Here is a 22,352-nt window from a genome sequence, read left to right as displayed (position 1 = left end):
AAGAGTGTTCAGCGCTTAGGCTATTTATTATGGATGTTCGGAGAATTGGAGTGATAGAAACGAAATTTTTAGCATGGAACACACCAACAATTTTTAGCATTGCTGATGTTGCTAGGGTAGATCAATCATTGTTGGGTGGAGAAGAGAATGGTGGTTGAAGATATAAGGAAATTATTGCAATTACGGGCTTTGTCGACACCGACCTCATTAGTTCGGCTTGAACTCAGTCCATTTTATAATAGTTGGCAGGTTTGACCGACCCTAGTCGCCCTAAGTTGGTGCAGGTTAACCATACTAGCTAGAGAATGAAATTAGTAATATTATTCGCGAACATGTTGAGCAATATAACCGAGAGGTAAAGATTTTAAATATCAGTATTTGTACTTCAAGTGAGAGATGACATTGCTCGTATTTATAATCTTAATGTAATAATAGCAGGTAAATTAGTGGAATTTGAAGAAGGTACGACAAGCATTGTTCTGAATTTAGATCAAATAATGTTGGTGTTGTATTAATGTGTGCCGGTTTGATGATACAAGAGGGGAGTTCTGTTAAAGTAATGGGAACAATTGCTAGTAAGTGAGCTTTATACATTAGTATAGAAATCAAAACACTTGAATCCAAAATATAAGAGCAATAATTCTTGCATGTATAATGTTATTAGTCCAACTTGTATAAACTCTTAGTTCATTACATCATCAGAGTCACTTGCTTGAGTTTGATAAGAAGTAATAGGCCTCCTCCTAGTGGTTGAATGGTCGTGACATTTTGAGTGCTCTAGTCAAGCTTGTTGAAACTTTTTTAGCAAAGATTGTCTGTTCACCCCTGAAACAATTTGATAAATGAAGTAAATAGGCGAGTAGGACATTGTTATAATGCACATATATACATCTAACTTGAGGCCAACACACGATTTTCAATGTGTGAAAGCTTTTACCTATGAGGCTTTGATACACACAGACTGTTTTTCTGTGCTCTCCCGAATGGGGGCTAATGCTCATCTCACACGATTTTAGAAGTCAGTCTGAATCTTTGTCATGGGCCACACTATTTATCCATAATTAATTTTAGTTCAATCCGTGTGAGTAGAAAATTATAATTAACTCAGACTAATTTCTGTGTGGAAGCCCTAAACCCTAACTCACATTTATTTCTATGTGGAAGATAACTCACACTGATTTCTCTGTGAAAGAGTGATAACATTTATTTATTTTTTTTTTTTTTTTTGCAAATTAATTAACAAATACATCTACAACCAATGTTTTTCTTCAACATTTCAACGAGATAGTGTCAATCTATTCAACAACAGATTTTCTCTGAAATTGCAAGATGAACCTACTAAAGATCCTGACAATCTAAACAAATAAGTTTGAACATAAATAATATCTTGTACATAAGAATCAATGTAGCAAATTGAAAACGCAACTCTAAACGCCATCACTTACATCCCCTTGACATGATTGCAGCCGCAAGAGAGACACCATAGCAAATCAACCAAACAAAGTAGCAAGACGATGACAATGTTTCAAACAAAGAGCACCCACAAAAGCTCCATCCAAATTTATAACACAATTGTCCAAATGGCATTTCACAGCTATATCAGAGAACCACCATAGGAAACAGGAAGTCATGAAGAAAAGAAAATTGAGCATATCCATAAAAGAATCAAAGTAGACGAAAACCAAATGGTTAGAAGTTCTTTATTACATTACTGGGTAGAATCCCGTGTGTCCTAGCAGGTAACCGCTTAACACAACACCTAGGCTCGTTCTAGAGAAAACCGCCTTATTTTTAAAATTTGAGGATCTTTACTATTATGAGTAAGCAATATGATTACGAAGATTGAACTCGAAAGAGTCAAGGTGTTCAATATCAAGAACACATAACTGCGTCTTGTGAGATGTGTAAACGCCTCCTTTGAGGGTTGGCCCCGGGCGGCATGTCACCAAATACTTGCTTCACCAGTCATTTCCTTTTTTATTCTTTTATGGGAAGATCACTTCACCAATCATCCCTTTGATTCTATCCTTGTAGGCTCTACTGCTTCATCATTAATTTACTCAGTCTTTCATATGAAACAAAGACTTGCGTGAATTTTGACATGCTCAACAATATATTACCAAGTCTACCGACCCTTCCAGAAATGAGAAACGATGGGCAAGTCCATTCTAGTACATAAAAAAGAGAACTATTCATGACCTGCATTTTGAACAAATTTTAAGGAACATTTGGCAGCTTAGTAAAAGAGAGAATAGCTAATTAGAAAGATTTGACGCATTATATATTTGTTTCTCAGTTTGGTTGGGCATCGAATATCTACAAACTTCATAGACTGCCTCAAAAATTGGTATGGCTCATCTCTCACCACCACCAAAACAAAAATGGTTTAAAAAATCAGGATAACTCAGTCTGAAAAGGAGGAGTTTAACAACTACAAGAACAACAACTGCATATAGATCACAGGAGTTCGGCATTACACAAGCTCACATTGCAGGCACTACGGAGGAATGCACAGAATGAGTTGAAAACATCATCATATATGCACAAAATCACTGCAATGTTCAGTTCAGAGCTAACCTTCCATTACGAAAATTATAAATAAGACTAATGCAATCCAGGTTTCTGCTGTACTTGGATAATGTAACGGTAGGTGACATATCTCCCTGCAGTCTCACTTGGCCGGATTATCTTCACAACTTGTCCACGCTTAAGCCCGTAATATCTTGCAATTGGATCAATCAGCTGAATAAGAGGAAGCTGAACACCATCCACCCAATATGAAAATGAATTAGGTATCCAAATCAGTTTGATAACCACGGAAAAGAAAACTAAGATGTGTTTTAAACATTCCAATCTAGAAAAAGATCAACAGTTTGTTAAAATTGTTTGGAGGGTGCAAAGATAGATTAAGCAACACTACCAACAAAATATGCCCACACTGAAACAATAAAGAGAATTTACTAAAGAGACTTGTAACACATTGTTAGCGTGTACATGCATCTAACTTCAGGCATTTGTTATTATTCAAATATAGCATTATTCAGGACTGACCTGTGTTTCTTTCACAGTGTACCTCTCCAGCAAGTCTTCTTTTCCTCATTTGTAAGAAACCGATGCTCAGGAACTAGAACATGCTCTTTAATATTCACCAACAATTCTGCCTCCTGAACCAATAGACTTACTCAGAAAACAAAATATTTTAACATTGCAAAACCACACAGAATAGCCAATACATATTAATGTGAGATGAATATATAACAAAAGTAACGTGATCGCCAGCATTAGTTGAAGATGTTCCGCCAACAAACTATCACACATTGCAATCTAATCCTCAAGATATCCTTTGTTTTTTTCTCTCACAGGAGACTGTCGTATTAAGCTGATTGTTATTTTGTTCTCCCAATGTGCAAACACCACTCAGATATGCTGCATTAGATAGCAATGAGGACATCTTTCTCAGCTTCGCTTGGAACCCAAGATAGGCCTAGTTAAAGTTTGATGCTTTTGTTGGGCATCTCTATTAACTAGAGCTATCAGATAACCCTATGCATCCAAATTGTCACTTTGAAGTGTCATATTGACGATACTATTAAGCGCGTTCAATAACATTACTTGTGAATCAAATATGGCATTAGAGTAACGATAAACTAAGCTCTCCAACACATAAATGGTTGGGAAGTAACATTGTAATTATTCAGCATAGACCTATCTGCGTATATTTCCATATTTCTAACACCAAAGTTTCTGGTACCTTAAGTTTCCAATATGCAAGGTAATAGACTATCATGACAATGACAATTTCAAGAACAAAACTTCATTCTAAAAAAAATTTGAACAATTAAACTTTTCACCTGAAAATTCTCCAAGTGGTACTTTGAACCCATCTCACTAATGGAGGTCTTTGCAAAAGGAGTCAGATTTTGTTGAACAACTAAGATTGCTCTAATTACATTCTCCTGATTCATGCGTGTGATGTAACTCTTCATCGTCTTGGCCCCAACTTTTGGTTCGTCAGGGAAAAACACATAAATCTGGTACACAACAACCATCAGTTAGAACCCGAAACAATACTACTTGGAGAACAACAGTAAATAGCATCAAATACCTGATCAGACTCGTCATCTCTCTTCCTTCTATTGATAGTAAGGTCCTCCTTTTTCATGTTCTCTCCATGTTTGTTTTTAAACTGTGACATTGTCATGTTGAGATCATGATCAACAATTAGATAGTCCCGATCTTTCAGCATTTACTGTCTTTCGAACTCTATAGAGCCTCATAATTTCTTCTTCTGTCAAAACCATATTTCCTGATAATTTACAAAACCCACCTTAGTGAGATTTCTTTGGCATTACAAAGAACAAAAATTGTCGCAAACATGTTGAGAGTTGCTTCTCCATACCAATAAAAATCAACTACAATATGCATAGAAGAAACAACACACATTTGTATATTCCTTCTTTTCTAGAGTGAGAAAAAGTCTGAAACCTTTCAATTCCACTATCAAAAGTCAAGCTAACCAGAATCAAAATGTCCTCTAAACAAAAACCTAAAATTCTGAACTAAACCGTAAAGCTGTAAATTAGAGGAGAAGTAAAAGGTAATATGAAAACATAGGTGAGGAAGAGAAATGAGAAGATAGAAGAGAGAGAGGAACCTGGCTGAGCAGGAAGCGGTGCGGGAAGAGAGGAGGACACACAAATCACAGCAGCTGCCACGGAACAACACAACCTTGTCCATGCGGGATGGGCTGGGTAGAAAGCCCAAAGAACATAGACCAGGTTACCTAGGTGAAAATGCAAGAGACTCTTTCAATGCGGTCCAATTTAGCTGAGAGCAAATGTAAAAGCGTTTATGTTTTAATGAATTTAAAGGTATTATGGATAATTTATATAACAAAAATAAATTAGAAAATGCAAGCAATGTGTGTTTGTAACAATTTCGGGTGTGTTAATACGTGTGGAAGAAAGAGTGTTCAGCACTTAGGGCTATTTGTTATGGATGTTTGGGGTGATGGAAACGAAATTTTAAGCATGGAAGACCACCAACAGTTATGGGGGTGGACAATGCTGAGGTTGCTAGTTAATTTGACCAGTCACTGATGGGCGGAGGAGAGTATTGGTTGCAAACTAGTTTTGCAATTACTCACTTTGTCGGTACCGAATACAGTTAACTAAGAACATGCTCATTTTTAAGATCCTGTTTTCCTCATTTTTAAGATCCTTATGCTCAGGAACTAGAACATGCGCTTGAACCGACAATTCTTCCTCCTGAACCAATACAGTTAACTAAGAACAGATTCGGAATAACTAATGTTTCATTTAAAGCCGATGCATGCTAAAGAGAAGTCATATATAAACAAATGTCATATTTCTACACCAGCAAAACTTCGGGTACAACTATTGTTTGTTGGGACTCTATAGAATATATGCATCCAGTTTGTAATTCTTAAGTTAGTAAAACCTTCTCAACAAAACAACCATACTATTAAGCAAGTGATGAAATTAATTGTCAACCTTAAGAGGCCTAGGAATACAAATAAACTGAGCACACTATCCACCATAGACCTGTATCTTATAGTCTGCATGTTTCTGGTACCTTACAAGCCCATACATAAAGTTAAAAGAGGATAATGTCATTCACGAGGTATCAAGAACAGTCAATTCAAACAATAAATTAAGCAACTTTAATCTTCACCTGGAAAACCTCCAAGTAGTACTTTGATCTCATCTCACTAATGAAGCGCTTTGCAAACGGAGTCAGATTTTCTTGAATAAGCATGATGGCTTTGTCCTTATCATCCTGAACCAAGCGTTTGATGTAATTCTTGATCGTCTTGACCCCTATTTTTGGTTCGTCAGGGAAGAACACATAAATCTGGTACACAAGAAGCAACAGTTAGAAGCTGAACAAGACTACTTCTACCACATTAAATAGCATTATCAAAGAACTCATTAGAGTCGGGACCTAGCTTCCTTCTATTGATAGATCATCTCTTTTCATGTTCTCTCCATATTTGTTTTAAAACTGCGACATTGTCATGTTGAGATCATGATCTACAATTATATAGTCCCAGTCTTTCAGCAGCTTGAGAAAATCAAATAAAGTAGGCAGGCTACAGACATGTCCACGTATAGTACGTATGTTTCTGATACCAAGTTTCTGGTACCTAACATTCCCATAAGTTAAAAGAGCATAATGACATTCAAGAGATATCAAGAACTGTCAATTCAAAGAATAAATTATGCAATTCAAAACCCTCACCTGGAAAACCTCCAAGTAGTACTTTGATCTCATCTCACTTATGAAGCGCTTTGCAAACAGAGTCAGATTTTGTTGAATAAGCACGATGGCTTTGTCCGTATCATCCTGAACTAAGCGTCTGATGTGATTCTTGATTGTCTTGACCCCTATTTTGGTTCGTCAGGGAAAAACACAAATCTGGCGCACAAGAACCAACAGTAAGAAGCTAAACAATACTACTTCTACAACATTAAAAATACCATCATCAAATACCTCATCAGAGTAGTGAACTCACTTCCTTCTATTGATAGTAAAGTCATCCCTTTTCATGTTCTCTCTATATTTCTTCTTAAGCCGTGTCAATGTAATGTTGAAACTATGTAGTCCAGATCTTTCAGCATATGCATCACTGTTTTTTTAAACTCGATAAAGCCTTGTAATTTCTTCTCAGTTATCGCCATCCCTTAGCTGAAAGATTATAAAAACCCATCTTATTGTTAGTGAGGTTCTTCGGAATTACAAGAACAAAAATTCTGGCAAACATGACTGCAAAATCCATATTTGCACATGTGGGTACGAAAGGTTGCTTCTCCATATCATTAAAGATCATTCTAGATGATCAACTACTTGGTCCTCTATACTGTAATTTTCTTCTATTTTACTGTTTTTTTTTCTTTCTATTTTTGAAAGGACAAAAAACAATTTTGAGAACTTTTGTGAGATGGTGATGGTGGATAGTCATAGTTGTATTACTCTCAGTACAAAATTCCAGTATGAACTATGAAGAGTCAAGCTAACCAGAAATTACAATGTAAACAATACTCAGTCTTAAACAAAACCTAAAGTAGTAATTATACCGTAAAAATCAAATTAGAAGGATAAACAAGAAACGTATTGAAAGCTAATCTGAAGAAGAAGAAGAAAAGAGACGTACCTTTAGCTACCATTGAAAGCTAGCACACAACAGAGTCTAAGTCTAAGCTAAATTCCACTGGTCTGTGTGAAGCAGGGAGGAATGAGGAAGTCAGAGTGAAAGGGCGTCCAATGAAGAATTAGGTGGAAAAAGAATTATAGGCGGGCAGATAGGATAGGTTATCGGATAAAGCCCAAAGAACATTGAACGGGCTAGCCCAAATATCGATAAACCAACAGCTTATGGATTCAACTGAGGAGGGGATGCAACTCGTATTTCCTCTGTTTCCTCATCAGGGCGAGGCGCTGGTCATAATCAAGACACATAGCAGGAATTTATTAATAAAAGTTGGAGACAAGTGAATTTATTAATAAAAGTTGGAGACAAGTGATTAGGACATACAATCTTTAATTTGATCACACAATAATTGATAAAGTATAACTTTTGGTTGACGGAGTTAGACATACACACGTGGGTAACCCACTCTGATACAATGATAAAGTAATTAGGAGTTCACATCCAAAATCAATTGGCAATGGATGGAGTGGCCCAAACCCTTATAAACCCATAGACAAAGTCTCAATTTTCCCATGTGGGATGTATATATTCTCAACAAAAATTAATACGGGATTGAGTCAATTAGTCACATACCATCCACAGTTAATTCCTGATGAGAGTCACCGACTGGACCCGTAACTACTATTTGGGACGCGCCTGCTGCTTCCTCCATTTCTGGCTCATCGTCTCTCTTGGAGTCGGGTTGAATATTTGTGATTATAAGAGAAGGCACATGTTTGATTTTGAAGAAATCATTTCCTCCTTCCCCAACCCTACTGCAGAATCTACTAGGCATCCCGTAAATTTTTAATTCCTTGAGGGTAGTAATCTCCTGAAGCCCATCTGGAACTGCCCCCAAGTTGAAGCACCATGAAATGCGCAATCTCTGAAGACTAGGCATGGCTTCTTTCTCCACCCTCCACTCCTTCAAATGATACAAGCGTTCAAGGGTAAGAAATTCCAGATGAGGAAAGCCTCCTTGGGAGAAAACCATTGTTTCTGATTCGAAAGGAAGCTGATTGAGGTGAAGCACCCTCAAGTTGGGTAGCTTCTCCAGTATTTTAATCTGGTCATCCTTCAATTTTGTTCGACCCGCCCGCCAAGACAGTAACGGCCTTATGCATAGTTTCTTCAGATTGCTTAAGTGAACAAGATCATTCAGATCGCATGTCTCAATTGAAACATTGACCAACGTCTGCAAATTGAACAACCTTGCAAATGACAGTTTTCCCCTGACACTCTGCAATTCTGGTAAATACAAATGCCTCAGTTGCTCCATATTCCAAAACACATTTCTGATTTTGGTATCCCTGTCCCACTCAATCCCAAAACAAGATCCATCTTCTAAATAATGACCCCGCAGATCTAGAGTTTGCAAAAGTACCAGATTAGATACAGATGATGGCAACCCACGAAATGCACTATTCTTCAGACTCAGGAACCTTAGGTGGACTAGATTCCCAATCGTCTTTGGTAACTCAAACTCCCTACATATATTTTCAAACTTCAAGACTCTAATCAAATTGAAGTCATTGAATACTGATCGTATTATTCTTTTGTTCCACTTTTGGTAGAACCTTTCTGGGGCAAAGTATAATAGAGACCTAATGTGGCCATTCTCACTACTGAACTCATATTTAACATTTTCGTTCAAATAGAAGGCAAGTCTTCGAACCTTACCAATCAGTGTTGCATTAGATACCGGACCCACAGAAAAGTTAACAATACCAAGAAAGTTCTCCTCTTTTGCCTTTTGCAAGCACAAGTCCCGCATCAGATCATGGAGACGGCAACTTTTCACCTTCCCACTAAAACCATATTTTCCAACTTGAACCATAGATCTTTGCACCAGTTCAGTTAGGCAACCATATGATACATCTTCCATTGAACCATGTATTTCTGATGTTGAAGGTATAAACCCTTCTGCAATCCATAATTTAGTCAATCTTGTTACCTGTATCTCATGATCCTCAGGATATTGGGCTAAATACAGAAAGCAGAGTTTCAAGTAAGATGGTAAGTCATCATAACTCAATGCCAAGACACCTGAAACACCACACTCCTGACTTGTCATTTCTCTTTCAAGGACATTTGTGCCTCTCATTATGTATACATTAACATTTCCAAGTACTGTGTTCCACTCATCAACCGTCTCTCGTCTACTAAGAAGGCCAGCGAGCACACTGATGGCTAATGGTAGACCTGAACAATGTATAAGCATCTTCTCTCCTAATTCTCTCTTCTTTGCATAAATTTGCAAGTCTGGAAAAGAAAAGAAACAGTACTTAAGTAAGAGAGATTTAGTCATTACTGAAAACTGATAACATTATATGCCAAAGTAAAAGTTCTTGCGGTCAAGAATCTATCATATACAATAAATCATTTTTGATCCATATCATGTTCTTGAAGAACAAACAAAACAGGCCCTTCCATGGTCATTCTTTCCAATATTTACTTCTGAGTAGATAGAATGTCGATAATCATCTTCTAGAACATGTAATATTGCTGTTCTTGCATATAATTCATAACATTTACAACATGCATATGATGAAACAAAAAGTTAGAAACAATTGAATATGAAAACACTAAGTTGTTCTATGGAATGCAAAACTTCCTTGGGCTAGAAAAGCACAGTATTAGTTGGATGAAAAATAATACCTGTTTTGTCGCTTCCACAGATGGCTATCTTTTCAAACAGTTCCCAGCTTTGCATGGCATCTAGAGGCTGAGGCTGGTGGAGATAGTCATTTCTGGAAGCAAGCAAGGCGACTTCTTTCTTCCGAGAAGTGAGTAATATCCGGCTTTCTGTTTCCTGATTGATTGGGAATCCAGCTTTTATCGAATTCCAAGACTCTTGAGTCCATATGTCATCAAGGACCACCAGACATCCCTTTTCTCTTTGGATACTACAGACCTCCCTTGCTATTTCATCCTTCTTCATTTTGGAAATTTCTTTCCTTTTCTCTGTTGCTGGGGAAGTGAGTTTAATTAAAATCTCTTCCAATACATCCTTTCCTTCCCATTGTTGAGATATGCAGACCCAAGCAAAACAAACAAAATGGCGCTTAACTTCATTTTGAAGAAAAACCTGTTTTGCAAGAGTGGTTTTTCCAGAGCCGCCCATCCCCCAAATAGAAACAACACGGTGACGCTTTCCATCTCTTAACAACTCTTTCACCAGTCTATCCGTGTTTTCCTCCAACCCAACAATATAACTTTCGACTTCATGAGCATAAGTTAGCCTCCTATCTCGTTGCCTCTTAAAAGCAGAAGCCACACTTTCACCCGCACTTACTTGTCTTATGTTATAACTTTGCAAACTCGACCTCAAATGAGATAGTGTGGTCATAATATCCTCAATTTCCGACCCAATCTTGTGAAGATCAACTCCTTCACTGAAAATGCAGGCAAACCTTTTCAGAGCAATCTTCACAGTACCTCCTCTCCTCCTGTAAGCCAATTTTAAGGCGAAAGATTCTATGACATCTTCCAAATCATAAGCAGCATCTCTAATGAGTTCTACCCAAATGCGTACAACTTCATCTTCCCCAGTTCTTGAATCTGCATCTTTCAGGAAGCCACGCATCAAGTGTAGCTCGACTTGTGCAAGCCTAACTTGATAGCTGACTCCACTTGAGGATTTTGCTTGCTGTAGGATGTAGTCTCCGAGCAGCTTGATCCCTTCGGCCACAACAGAAACAACAGCGTCAGCCATATTTTTGATCTTCTTTCTCCTCTTCTGTCTCTCTCAAATTGGTGAAATTAATCTTCTTACCAGTGGATGGAAAACAAAACAAATGTTCTTCTATGTGCAAAGATGCTTCTTAGTACATTACCCAAAAAAAAAAAGATGCTCTTAGTAGTTATCTCCATTTATGCAATCTGAAAATAAGGAAACATGAGTGCCAACCATGTGGGTGCTACTTTTCTTTTTCTATTTTGAAAGCTAGGGTGCTACTTTTCATTTTCCTTTCGGCCACGGATTCAGGATTTAAATTCGGAGTGGGTTGGAAAATGCCATTTACTTAACTAAAGCGATAAGATATTTTATTGCAATGTCAATAATTTATTGAGTTGTTAAATAGATTACACAAAAGAAAGTGATTTGAAATATTTTTTATTCAATAACAATAAATTTGAGAGAATAAAGTACTGGCAGAGATATTATTTTCCAAAAAAAAAAATATTGAACCTATAATGCATGCCACTGCTAATCTGACCTTTGACTCAAATTGAAGTATTATAATTGGTACACATTTTTATGTTAAACATTATTGGGCACACCAACTCATCTAGGTGATCCTAACCATTAACCAACTATAATATTTCAATTAGAGACAAAAAGTCAGATTAGGAGTGCCCATGCACTGGCATTATGCAATTCCAATTATAAGATCCAAAAGGTCTGATTTATGATTGAAGCCGGCCTCCTAATACATGAAATTGCAAGTCGTATAAGATATAATTTATATTTCTGTATTTTTTTTTTTTTTTCATTTTGTGCTTAAATAATGCCTCTGAATTTACATCTACGTAGATTTTACTAATTAAACTAGTAATATCACGATCAGTTTGGATCGAACCAGCTTCTCTAGTCCAAAGTCCCAGCCCGTGAATATACGCCCTCTGGTATGATTAATATGTATCATCCAATTGTCGGTCACATCAATACAAGAAACATTTCTTGCTAACAATGATATTGTTTTGGTTCGGAAATATAGAACTTCAATAATAAATTGCCAAGACTTGCATGCTAAAATTTACTTCTTCTTTTTTTTTTAAGAAGTTTTTTAAAATAAAGAAAAATAACTTCTAAAAAAAAATGTTAAGTAAAGCTACTCAAAAGAAAAACTTGGCAGTGTGCAATACTATTTAATCTAGTGATATTAGTATCTATACAGTAAATTATGGGATTATAGATACAAATAGTGTTGTACTCCTGGCAAGCCTCAAACTTCGTGACATTTTGAGTGCTCCAGTCAAGCGTGCTGAAACTTTTCCAGCAAAGATAGTCTGTTCACCCCTGAAACAATTAGATAAATGAAGTAAATAGACAAGTATGACATTGTTAGTGCGTGCATATATCTAATTTGAGGTAATAGCATGTGTTGGGAAGGGACGTACTCAAATATCTTAGCATTGTTCAGAACTGACCTTGTGTTTCTTCCACAGTTTACCCCTCCAGCAAAGTCTTCTTTACCTCATTTTTAAGCTCCCAATACTCTGGAACTAGAACATGCTTTTGTACCAACAATTCTGCCTCCTGAACCAATACAGTTAAGAACACTTTCAGAATAACTAACGTTTCAATTAGTGTTGATGTATATTAAATAGAGGTCATATATAAACAAACATCATGTTTTGGCACCAGCACAAGTTTGAATACAATTATTGTTATTCTCAAAAATAAAAAAATAAAAAAAATAAATACAATTATTGTTGGTTAGGCCTCCCTATATAAAATCTATACATCCAATTTGTAATTCTTAATAGAGGGTGGATCCTTTTCATCAGAACAACAATACTATTAAGCAATTGATCACAATTGTCAACCTTAAGAGGCCTTGGAATACAAATAAACTAAGCCAGCCATTCACCATAGACCTGTCTACGTATAGTCCGCATGTTTCTGATATTAGGTTTCTGGTTCTTTACTAGAGTATAATCACTATAATGACATTCACGAGATATCAAGAGCAGTCAATTCAAACAATAATTTATGCAATTTAAAACTTCACTTGGAAAACATTCAGCTAGTACTTTGATCTCATCTCACTTATGAAGAGTTTGGCAAAAGAAGTTGGATTTGTCGGATAACCACGATGCCTTTGTCTGTATCCTCCTGAACAAAGCCTTTGATGTAATTCTTGATTGTCTTGACCCCAACTTTTGGTTCGTCAGGGAAAAGCACATAAATCTGGTAGACAAGAACCAACAAACTTAGAAGCTGAACATACCACTTCTATCACATTAAGTAGCATCATCAAATACCTGATTAGAGTCGTAACCTCACTTCCTTCTATTCATAGTAAGGTCTACCCTTTTCATTTTCTCTCCATATTTGTTTTTAAACTGTGACAATGTAATGTTGATATCCCGATCTAAATTACATAGTTCCAATCTTTCAGCATTTGCATCACTGTTTTTCGAACTCTATAAAGCCCCGTAATTTCTTCTGCAATTAAACCCATCCTTCAGCTGAAAGATTATAAAACCTATCTTTTTGTTAGTGAGGTTCTTTGGAACTACAAGAACAAAAATTGTCACAACTTAAACATGACTGCAAAATTCCATATTTTCACATGTGGGTACCAAAAATTGCTTCTCCAATCTCCATATCATTAGAGATTATTCTACATGATCAACTACAATATGTATAGAAAAGTTATCATATACTTGGTCCTCTGTACTGTATTCTTCTTTTCAACACTTAACAAGGACAACAATCAATCCTAAAACTTCTTGTGAGATGAGCATGATGGATAAATAAAAGTAAACATAATTCCATCATCAGTACAAATTTCAGTATAAAGAGTCAAGCTAGCCAGTAAACATAACTAACTGTAAAACAAAACCTGGGCTAATTATACTGAAAAATCAAATTTAGAGGTAAAATAAGAAAGGTATTCAACCTAATGTGAAAGCATAATTTAGAATAAAGAGACATACCTGTGTGACTAATCTGTGTGAAGCAATGAGGGAAACTCGGGCTTGAAGATTGAGGAAGGAGGAGAGATAACTCACAGCAGAGCCAAGAAGAAAGAGAGGGAAGGGAGAATTAGGGTGAGGAAGAATTAAAGGCGCAGCCCGTATGGGACTATCTCATCTGAAAACGCCCAAAGAACATAGAACGGGCTACCTTATGTTAGAAAAGGACATAACATGTGGCCCAATTTTAGTGTTCCGCACATAATCTCACAACAGCAAACAGCCAAATAACTGGCTGCCAAAAGTACCCAAGCACAGCCTAGTTTATAGAATGAACTAGTGGATTTCAATAAGGAGTGGAAGCAGCTTGTATTTCCTCTGTTTTTTTCATCAGGAGGAGGAGGAGCTGGTCATAATCAAGAAATACCAGCAGCATTATATTAATAAAAGTTAGAGAACTGATCAGTAAAAAATTTAGTAAATAATATCTAAATTTGATCACAATATCAAAAAAAAAGTATGCAAGGTTATGGTATGATAAAACGGGATTGAGTGAATTAGTCACAAACCGTCCACAATTGATTCCTGATGAGTCACCAACTCGACCTACAACTACTTGAGACACATGTGCAGCTTCCTCCATTTCTGGCTCATCGTCTAATCCATATTTGTGATTATAAGAGAAGGCACATGTTTGATTTTGTAGAAATCCTCTCGTCCTTCCCCAACCCTACTGCAGAATCAACTCGGCATAGGTAGTAATCTCCTGAAGCCCATCTGGAACAGCCCGCAATTGTTTGCACCATTCTTTGTGCAATCTCTGAAGACCAAGCATGGCTTCTTTCTCCACTCTCCAATCCTTCAAATCTCCAAGTGGTACTTTGAACCCATTTCACTAATGGAGGCCTTTGCAAAATCCCAACTGCAATGTTCACTTCTGAGCTAACCTTCCATTACGATAATTATAAATAACACTAACGCAATCCAGGTTTCAGCTTACAAAAAAAGTACTTAGATAACGTAACGGTAGGTGACATATCTCCCTGCAGTCTCACTTGGCCGGATTATCTTCACAACTTGTCCACGATTAAGCCCGTAATATCTTGCAATTGGATCAATCACCTGAATAAGAGGAAGCTGAACACCATCCACCCAGTATGAAAATGAATTAGGTATCCAAATCAGTTTGATAACCACGGAAAAGAAAACTAAGATGTGTTTTAAACATTCCAATCTAGAAAAAGATCAACAGTTTGTTAAAATTGTTTGGAGGGTGCACAGATAGATTAAGCACCACCACCAACAAAATATGCCCACCCCGAAACAATAAAAAGAACTTACTAAAGAGACTTGTCGCACAATGTTAGTGTGTATATGCATCTAACTTCAAGCATTTGTCAAGTGTTATTCAAATATCTTGAATTCAAAATTAGCATTAGCATTATTCAGGACTGACCTGTGTTTCTTTCACAATGTACCTCTCCAGCAAAGTCTTATATTCCTCATTTGCATGAACCCGATGCGGAAGAACTAGAACATGCTCTTTAATATTCACCAACAATTCTGCCTCCTGAACCAATAGACTTAACTCAGAAAACAAAATCTTCTAATTTTGAACAGCACACAGAATAGCCAATACATATTAAGGTGAGATAATTATAAAAAAAAATTAATGTGATTGCACCAGGATTAGTTGAAGATGTTCCACTAACAAAATAAAAAATCACAAAGTGCAATCTAATCCTCAAAATATCCTTAATTTTTTCTTTTAGAGGAGACCGTCGTATTAAACCGAATGTTATTTTGTTATCCCAATGTGCAAACACCATACAGATATGCTGCTTTAGATAGCAATAAGAACATACTTCTCAGCTTCGCTTGGAACCCAAGACAGGCCTAGTTATAGTTTGATGCTTTTATCCATTGGGCATCTCTATTAACTAGCATTATCAGATAACACTACGCATACAAATTGTCATTTTAAGTGTCAGAATTATTAGGTGCCTTTGATCACATTACTTGTGAATAAAAAACGGCATTAGAATAGAGATAAACTAAGCTCTGGAATGCATAAGTGGTTGGGAATTAACATTCTAATTATTCAGCATAGACCAATCTGTGTATTGTTTTCATATTTCTGACACTAAGTTTCTGGTACCTTAAGTTTCTAATATGTAAGGTAACAGACTATCTTAACAATCACAAGATTTCAAGAACAAAACTACATTTGAAAAAAAATTTAAGCAATTAAACTTCACCTGGAAAATCTCCAAGTGGTACTCTGAACCCATCTCACTAATGGAGGTCCTTGCAAAAGGAGTCAGATTTTGTTGAGCAACTAAGATTGCTCTAATCACATTCTCCTGATTCATGCGTGTGATGTAACTCTCCTTTGTCTTGACCCCAACTTTGGGTTCGTCGGGAAAAAACACATAAATCTGGTACACAACAACCATCAGTTAGAACCCCGAACAATACTACTTCAAGAACACTAAATACCAAATCAAATATCTGATCAGACTCGTCACCTCTCTTCCTTCTATTGATAGTAAGGTCCTCCCTTTTCATGTTCTCTCCATGTTTGTTTTTAAACTGCGACATTGTCATGTTGAGATCATGATCAACAATTAGGTAGTCCCAATCTTTCAGCATTTGCATCACTGTCTTTGCTGATAATTTACAAAACCCACCTTAGTGAGATTTCTTGGGAATTACAAAGAACAAAAATTGTCACAAACATGTTGACACCAAAAGTGGATTCTCCATACCAATAAAAATCATTTTACATGATCAACTACGATATGGAAAGAAGAAACATCATATATTTGTATTTTCCTTCTTTTTTAGAGTGATAAAGAGTTGGAAAACTTTCAATTCCAGAATAAAAAGTCAAGCTAACCAGAAATTACAATGTAAACCTAACACCCGCTAATCCAAAACCTAAAATTCTGAATTAAACCGTAATGCTATAAATTAGAAGAGAAGTAAAAGGTAATATGAAAAGGTAGGTGAGGAAAAGAAATGAAAAGATAGAAGAAAGAGAAGAACCTGGCACATAAGTCACAGCAGCTGCCGCGGAAGAAAACAGCCCATAGAATGTAGACTTGGATATCAAATTACAATGTAAACATAACTGAGTAATTATACCGTAAAAATCAAATTTAGAGGATAAAAAAGACACGTATTCCAACCTAATTTGAAAGCCGAGGTAAGGAAAGAAAGCATAATTTAGAAGAAAGAGACATACCTGTGTGTGTGACTGGTCCGTGTAAAGCGGCGGGGGACTGGGGGAAGAAAGCAGCTCATGCTGTTGCGGCGGAAGAAGAAAGAGAGGCAATGGAGAATTAAAGAAGGGCCGTATGGGATTGGCCATCTGGAAAAAGCCCAAAGAACATAAAGTGAGCTACCAAACCATGGGTGAGAAAAGGTCTTTCCTTGCGGCCCAATTTAAATGTGGAAACTGACCATAAGTACACCTGTGCAAGTAATCAAAATGAAGCCTCTAGCCTTGTTCACGTCGGTTGTAATTAGGCTGCAGCAAGTGATAAAGATTCCGATTCAGTATGATATATGTGGTCAAGCGGAGCAACCGAGTCGAACTTGTGGATTTCACTAAGGAGTGGATGAAGCTTGTATTTCCTCTGTTTTCTCATCAGGAGGAGGAGGAGGAGGAGCTGGTCATAATCAAGAAATAACGGCATGAATATATTAATCAAAGTTAGACAAGCAACCAGTAAACAATTTAGTATATAATTTGATCACACAACTATGGTATGACAATACGGGATTGAGTCACATACCATCCACAGTTGATTCCCGATGAGAGTCACCGGCTGGACCCGCAACTAGTTGAGACGCACCTGCTGCTTCCTCCATTTCTGGCTCCTTGTCTTTCTTCTTGCCCCAGGCATTTGTGATTATAAGAGAAGGCACATGTTTGATTTTGTAGAAATCCTCCCCTCCTTCCTCAACTCTACTGCAGAATGTACTGGGCATCCCGTTAATTGTTAATTCCTTGAGGGTAGTAATCTCCTGAAGCCCATCTGGAACTGCCCGCAATTCTCGGCACCATTCAATGCGCAATCTTTGAAGACTACGCATGGCTTCTTTCTCCAACCTCCACTCCTTCAATTTATACAAAGAATAAAGGGTAAGAAATTCCAGATGAGGAAAGCCTCCTTGGGAGAAAACCATTGTTTCTGATTCGAAAGAATCAAAACCGAGGTAAAGCACCCTTAACTTGGGCAGCTTCTCCACTATTTCTATCTGGCCAACCTTCAGATTTGTTGTAATCAATGTTATCTTGGTGAGGTTTGCATAGTCCAGGAGCTCTTCCGGTAACTCTGTCATTTTCCCCCTCAAGAGCAGCTTGCATAAATGAGGACACCTTAAAACTATATCTCTTGGTATATCCTCATTAACATGTCCGCCTGCCGTCAGAGATAGCGACCGAAGATGTTTAAATGTGATGCTTCTTGATATCAACATGTCCTTCAACTTTTGCAAGTCACTAGACTGTGATGCAGTTATGCATAGTTTCTTCAGATTGGTTAATTGAACAAGATCATTCAAATCACAATTCTTGATTGAAACATTGACCAACGTCTGCAAATTGCACAGCGGTGCTAATGATAGTTTCTTACCACATACAGAGTGCTCAGCAGGTAAATATAAATGCCTCAGTTGCTCCATATTCCAAAACACATTTCTGATTTTGGTCACCCTGTCCCGACCAAACCAAAAAGGAAATAAAGCAAAACCACGAAGATCTAGAGTCTGCAAAAGTACCAGATTATATACAGATGATGGCAACGCACGAAATGCACTATCCTTCAGACTTAGAAGCCTCAGGTGGACTAGACTCCCAATCGTCTTTGGCAAGTCAAAATCTCTGTATATGTTTTCAAACTTAAGAACTCTAAGCAATTTGAAGTCATTGAATACTGACCGCATTATTCTTTTGTTCCAGTTTTGGTCGAAATTTTTTGGGGCAAAGTATAATAGAGACCTAACGTGGCCATCTCTTCTAACCTTACCACTCAACTCATATTTAACATTTTCATCCAAGTAGATGGCAAGTCTTCGAACCTTACCAATTAGTGCTGTCTTATGTACCAGACCCGCAGAAAAATTAATAATTCGGAGAAAATTCTCCTCTTCTGCCTTTTGCAAGCACAAGTCTCGCATAAGATCATGGAGACGGCAAGTTTTCACCTTCCCGCTTAAACCATATTCTGCAACTTGAATCATAGATCTTTCCACCAATTCAACTAGGCAACTATACGATACTTCTTCCAATATTTCCACTGAGACATCCATTTCTGACGTTGAAGTTATAAAACCTTCTGCAATCCATAATTGAGTCAATCTTTTTACCGGTATCTCATGATCCTCAGGAAAATGGGCTAAGTATAGAAAACAGAGTTTTAAGTGAGATGGTAAGTCATCATAACTCAATGCCAAGACACCCGATACACCATATTCTTGACCGGTGTTTTCTCTTTCAAGTACATTTGAGCCTCTCATTATGTATGCATCAACACTTCCAAGTACAGTTTCCCATTCAGCATCTGTCTCTCTTCTACTTAAAAGACCAGCGAGCACACTGATGGCTAATGGAAAACCTGAACAACGATCGAGCATCTTCTTTCCTAATTCTCTCTTCTTTGCATAAATTTCCTGGTCTGGAAAAGAAACCAAATAATTATTTTTTTTATTATTTTTTTTTTTTGCTTACCAATTCATCAGCATAAAACTAGTATCCGGACTCAGTAAGAGAGAGATTTAGCTATTACTAGTGAATTGACAAGTGCTGTCTGACATAAATATATGTGTGTGTATATATATATATACTATATATATATATATATATATATATATATATATATATATATCGATGTAACTGGTGTATTATGTTTGGAATGCAAAATTTTCTACCTTAGGCTAGATAGGTTGGAAAAAAAAAAAAAAAAAAACACAGACATTATACCTGTTTCCTCTCTTCTACATATCGCAATCTTTTCAAACAGTTCCCAGCTTTGCTTGTCATCTAGAGGTTGAGGTTGGTGGAGAAAATCATTTCTGGATACAAACGAGGCAACTTCTTTCTTACGAGTGGTGAGTAATATCCGGCTTTCTGTTTCCTCGTTGATTGGGAATCCAGCTTTTATGGAATCCCAAGCCTCGTGAGTCCATATGTCATCAAGGACCACCAGACTTCTCTTTTCTCGTTGGATACTACAAACCTTCTCTGCTATTTCATCCTTTCTCATCTTGGCAATTTCTTTCCTTTGCTCTTGTGTTGGGGAACTGAGTTTAATGAAAATCTCTTCCAAAACATCTCTTCCTTCACATTGTTGAGATATACAGATCCAAGCAGAACAATCAAAATGACGCTTAACTTCATCTTGAAGAAAAACCTGTTTCGCAAGAGTAGTTTTTCCGGAGCCGCCCATCCCCCAAATAGAAACAACACGGTGTCGCTTTCCTTCTCTTAGCAACTCTTTGACCAGCGTGTCCGTGTTTTCCTTCAACCCAACAATATGACTTTCAACTTCATGACCATAAGTTAGCCTCCTATCTCGTTGCCCCTTGAAAACTGAAGCCACACTTTCAACCCCTTTTATTTGCCTGATGTCATAACTTTGCAAACTCGACCTCAGATGAGAAAGTTTGGTCATAATATCCTCAATTTCAGACCCAATCTTGTATCGATCAAGTCCTTCATTAAAGATGCAGGCAAACTTTTTGAGAACAATCTTCACAGTACCTCCTCTCCTCCTGGAAGCCACTTTCAATGCAAAAGATTCAGTGACATCCTCCAAGTCATAAGCAGCATCTCTAATCAGTTTAACCCAAATGCGGACTACCTCTTCTTCTCCTTGTCTTTTATCTGCATCTCTGAGGAAGCCGCGGATCAAGTGAAGTTCAACTTGTGCAAGCTCAACTTGATAGCTGACTCCGCTCAAGAACTTCGCTTGCTGAATGATGAAATCTCCCAGAGGCTTGATCCCTTCAGCCACAACTGTGACAACTCCTTCAGCCATATTTCTGATCTTCTCTCTCTCTCTCTCTCAAATTGGTGAAATTAATCTTCTTAGCAGTGGATGGAAAACAAAAGTTCTATATACAAATATGCCTCTCAGTAGTTACCAGTTTAACACCAATAACATTGTGAACGTGAAGAGCCTTGAAAGGTGCAGCCAACCACGTGTGGTGGTCAGTGTAGTACAGCTAGCTTTGCAGCGGGAATCTGTCTCGAGAGAGGATCCGGGCCTTGAAAAGTGCAGCCGACCACGTGTGTCTATAAATTTGTTAATAATAAAACTATACCATTGCGAAGTTAACATTGAGATCTTTCATTTCAGCATAATATTGAATATATTTGAGTTAAATTATTTTAATATATAATAATGAGTTATGTTTTTATAAGAGATAATATATTATAAAATTATGAAAATTATAATATTAAATAATAGTTTCTTCAAAATCTTCTCAGAGACTAATAATGGCCTATTACAATTAAATTATTAATTATTAATTAAATTATGAATTATTAATGTACTGTTATAATTAGTCAATTAGCCGTTGGAAATTTTTGGTAAAAATAAAAAAAATAGTCATTGCATATGGCTTTGAATTATAGTTTACCAGTTATAGCTTATGGTGCAAACTTTATGCAAGAGGAATAAAAAATTCTCTAAAATATTCCTAAGTGATAAGCCAAATATAGCTATATAGCCTATCAATTATAGGGTACGGACCGTCCGGTGGCTAATGCTCTTAGCAGTGGATGGAAAACAAATTCCAACTATACTGAGTGTCTTTAGATTGCCATTGTATTTATGTCATGATCTATCGGGATTGTCATCACGGTTTTGGTGGGGACGAAAGGGGGGAAAAAAGGGTGTGCACTGGTTGAAGTGGAGTTCTCTTTGCCAAAATAAAAAGAATGGAGGTCTGGGTTTTAGAGACTTTGTGGAGTTTAATCAGGCTTTGCTTGCCAAGCAGTGTTGGAGATTGTTTGCTTCGCCGGATTTACTGGTTTCTCAGATTTACAAGTGCAAATATTATCCTGAATCTTCTTTCTTAGAAGCAAGGGTTGGGAGATCTAGCTCATTGATATGGAGATCACTACTGTGGGGGAGAAAATTGTTGCTTTCTGGTTTGAAATGGAGGGTTGGGGATGGTACATCTATTCTGATCTACCAGGATGCTTGGGTGCCAATCCCTTACTCTTTCAAAATTATGTCTCCTCCAAATCTGCTGGTTAACCGCCCTGTCTCTTATTTAATTTCAAATGGTTCCTGGAATTTTGAACTTATTTCAGGATTTTTTTGGGAGTCTGAAGTGTCAGCTATCTGTTCTATTCCTTTGCCTATTACTCCTTGTTCAGATAAACAAGTTTGGCACTATACAAAAAATGGAACTTATACTGTGAAGGGTGGTTATCAGCTTGCTCAGACTTTGAGGATTCGAGGTGCAGGACAAGAGG

The 22,352-nt window shown here is 37.1% G+C and overlaps 4 protein-coding genes and 1 pseudogene across 4 annotated transcripts; all 5 read right to left on the bottom strand.

Annotated features, from left to right (window-relative positions):
• Window positions 1–2,400: 2,400 nt before the first annotated feature.
• LOC112197397 lies at window positions 2,401–7,380 on the bottom strand (annotated as a pseudogene).
• On the bottom strand, window positions 4,837–11,099 carry LOC112197317 (putative disease resistance protein At1g50180). Its single transcript, XM_024337942.2, has 3 exons — window positions 9,869–11,099; window positions 9,392–9,472; window positions 4,837–5,124 (listed from the first exon to the last, which is right to left on the bottom strand). Exons 1-3 carry the CDS (start codon window positions 10,923–10,925, stop codon window positions 5,093–5,095), a joined length of 1,170 nt encoding a protein of 389 aa, XP_024193710.2. The 5' UTR covers window positions 10,926–11,099; the 3' UTR covers window positions 4,837–5,092.
• Window positions 11,100–12,115: 1,016 nt separating this feature from the next.
• On the bottom strand, window positions 12,116–13,401 carry LOC112166293 (DNA-directed RNA polymerases II and IV subunit 5A). The gene is made up of 4 exons (XM_024303096.1): window positions 13,321–13,401; window positions 13,029–13,127; window positions 12,388–12,473; window positions 12,116–12,233 (listed from the first exon to the last, which is right to left on the bottom strand). The coding sequence occupies exons 1-4, from the start codon at window positions 13,399–13,401 to the stop codon at window positions 12,116–12,118; spliced, it is 384 nt and encodes a 127-aa protein (XP_024158864.1).
• An 846-nt stretch (window positions 13,402–14,247) lies between these two features.
• Window positions 14,248–17,231, bottom strand: LOC112166284 (DNA-directed RNA polymerases II and IV subunit 5A). The gene is made up of 7 exons (XM_024303089.2): window positions 17,106–17,231; window positions 16,907–16,991; window positions 16,358–16,527; window positions 16,117–16,296; window positions 15,315–15,428; window positions 14,428–14,995; window positions 14,248–14,264 (listed from the first exon to the last, which is right to left on the bottom strand). The coding sequence occupies exons 1-6, from the start codon at window positions 17,229–17,231 to the stop codon at window positions 14,870–14,872; spliced, it is 801 nt and encodes a 266-aa protein (XP_024158857.2). The 3' UTR covers window positions 14,248–14,264; window positions 14,428–14,869.
• Window positions 16,904–21,011, bottom strand: LOC112197276 (putative disease resistance protein At1g50180). Its single transcript, XM_024337897.2, has 5 exons — window positions 19,848–21,011; window positions 17,659–19,542; window positions 17,324–17,532; window positions 17,106–17,231; window positions 16,904–16,991 (listed from the first exon to the last, which is right to left on the bottom strand). Exons 1-3 carry the CDS (start codon window positions 20,902–20,904, stop codon window positions 17,471–17,473), a joined length of 3,003 nt encoding a protein of 1,000 aa, XP_024193665.1. The 5' UTR covers window positions 20,905–21,011; the 3' UTR covers window positions 16,904–16,991; window positions 17,106–17,231; window positions 17,324–17,470.
• Window positions 21,012–22,352: the final 1,341 nt, after the last annotated feature.

The sequence above is a fragment of the Rosa chinensis genome, chromosome 1, assembly GCF_002994745.2.
Source record: "Rosa chinensis cultivar Old Blush chromosome 1, RchiOBHm-V2, whole genome shotgun sequence".
Classification (NCBI taxonomy): Eukaryota; Viridiplantae; Streptophyta; class Magnoliopsida; order Rosales; family Rosaceae; genus Rosa; species Rosa chinensis.
Note: the sequence above shows the minus strand (reverse complement) of the source record. Positions and strands in the feature narration are given on the sequence as shown.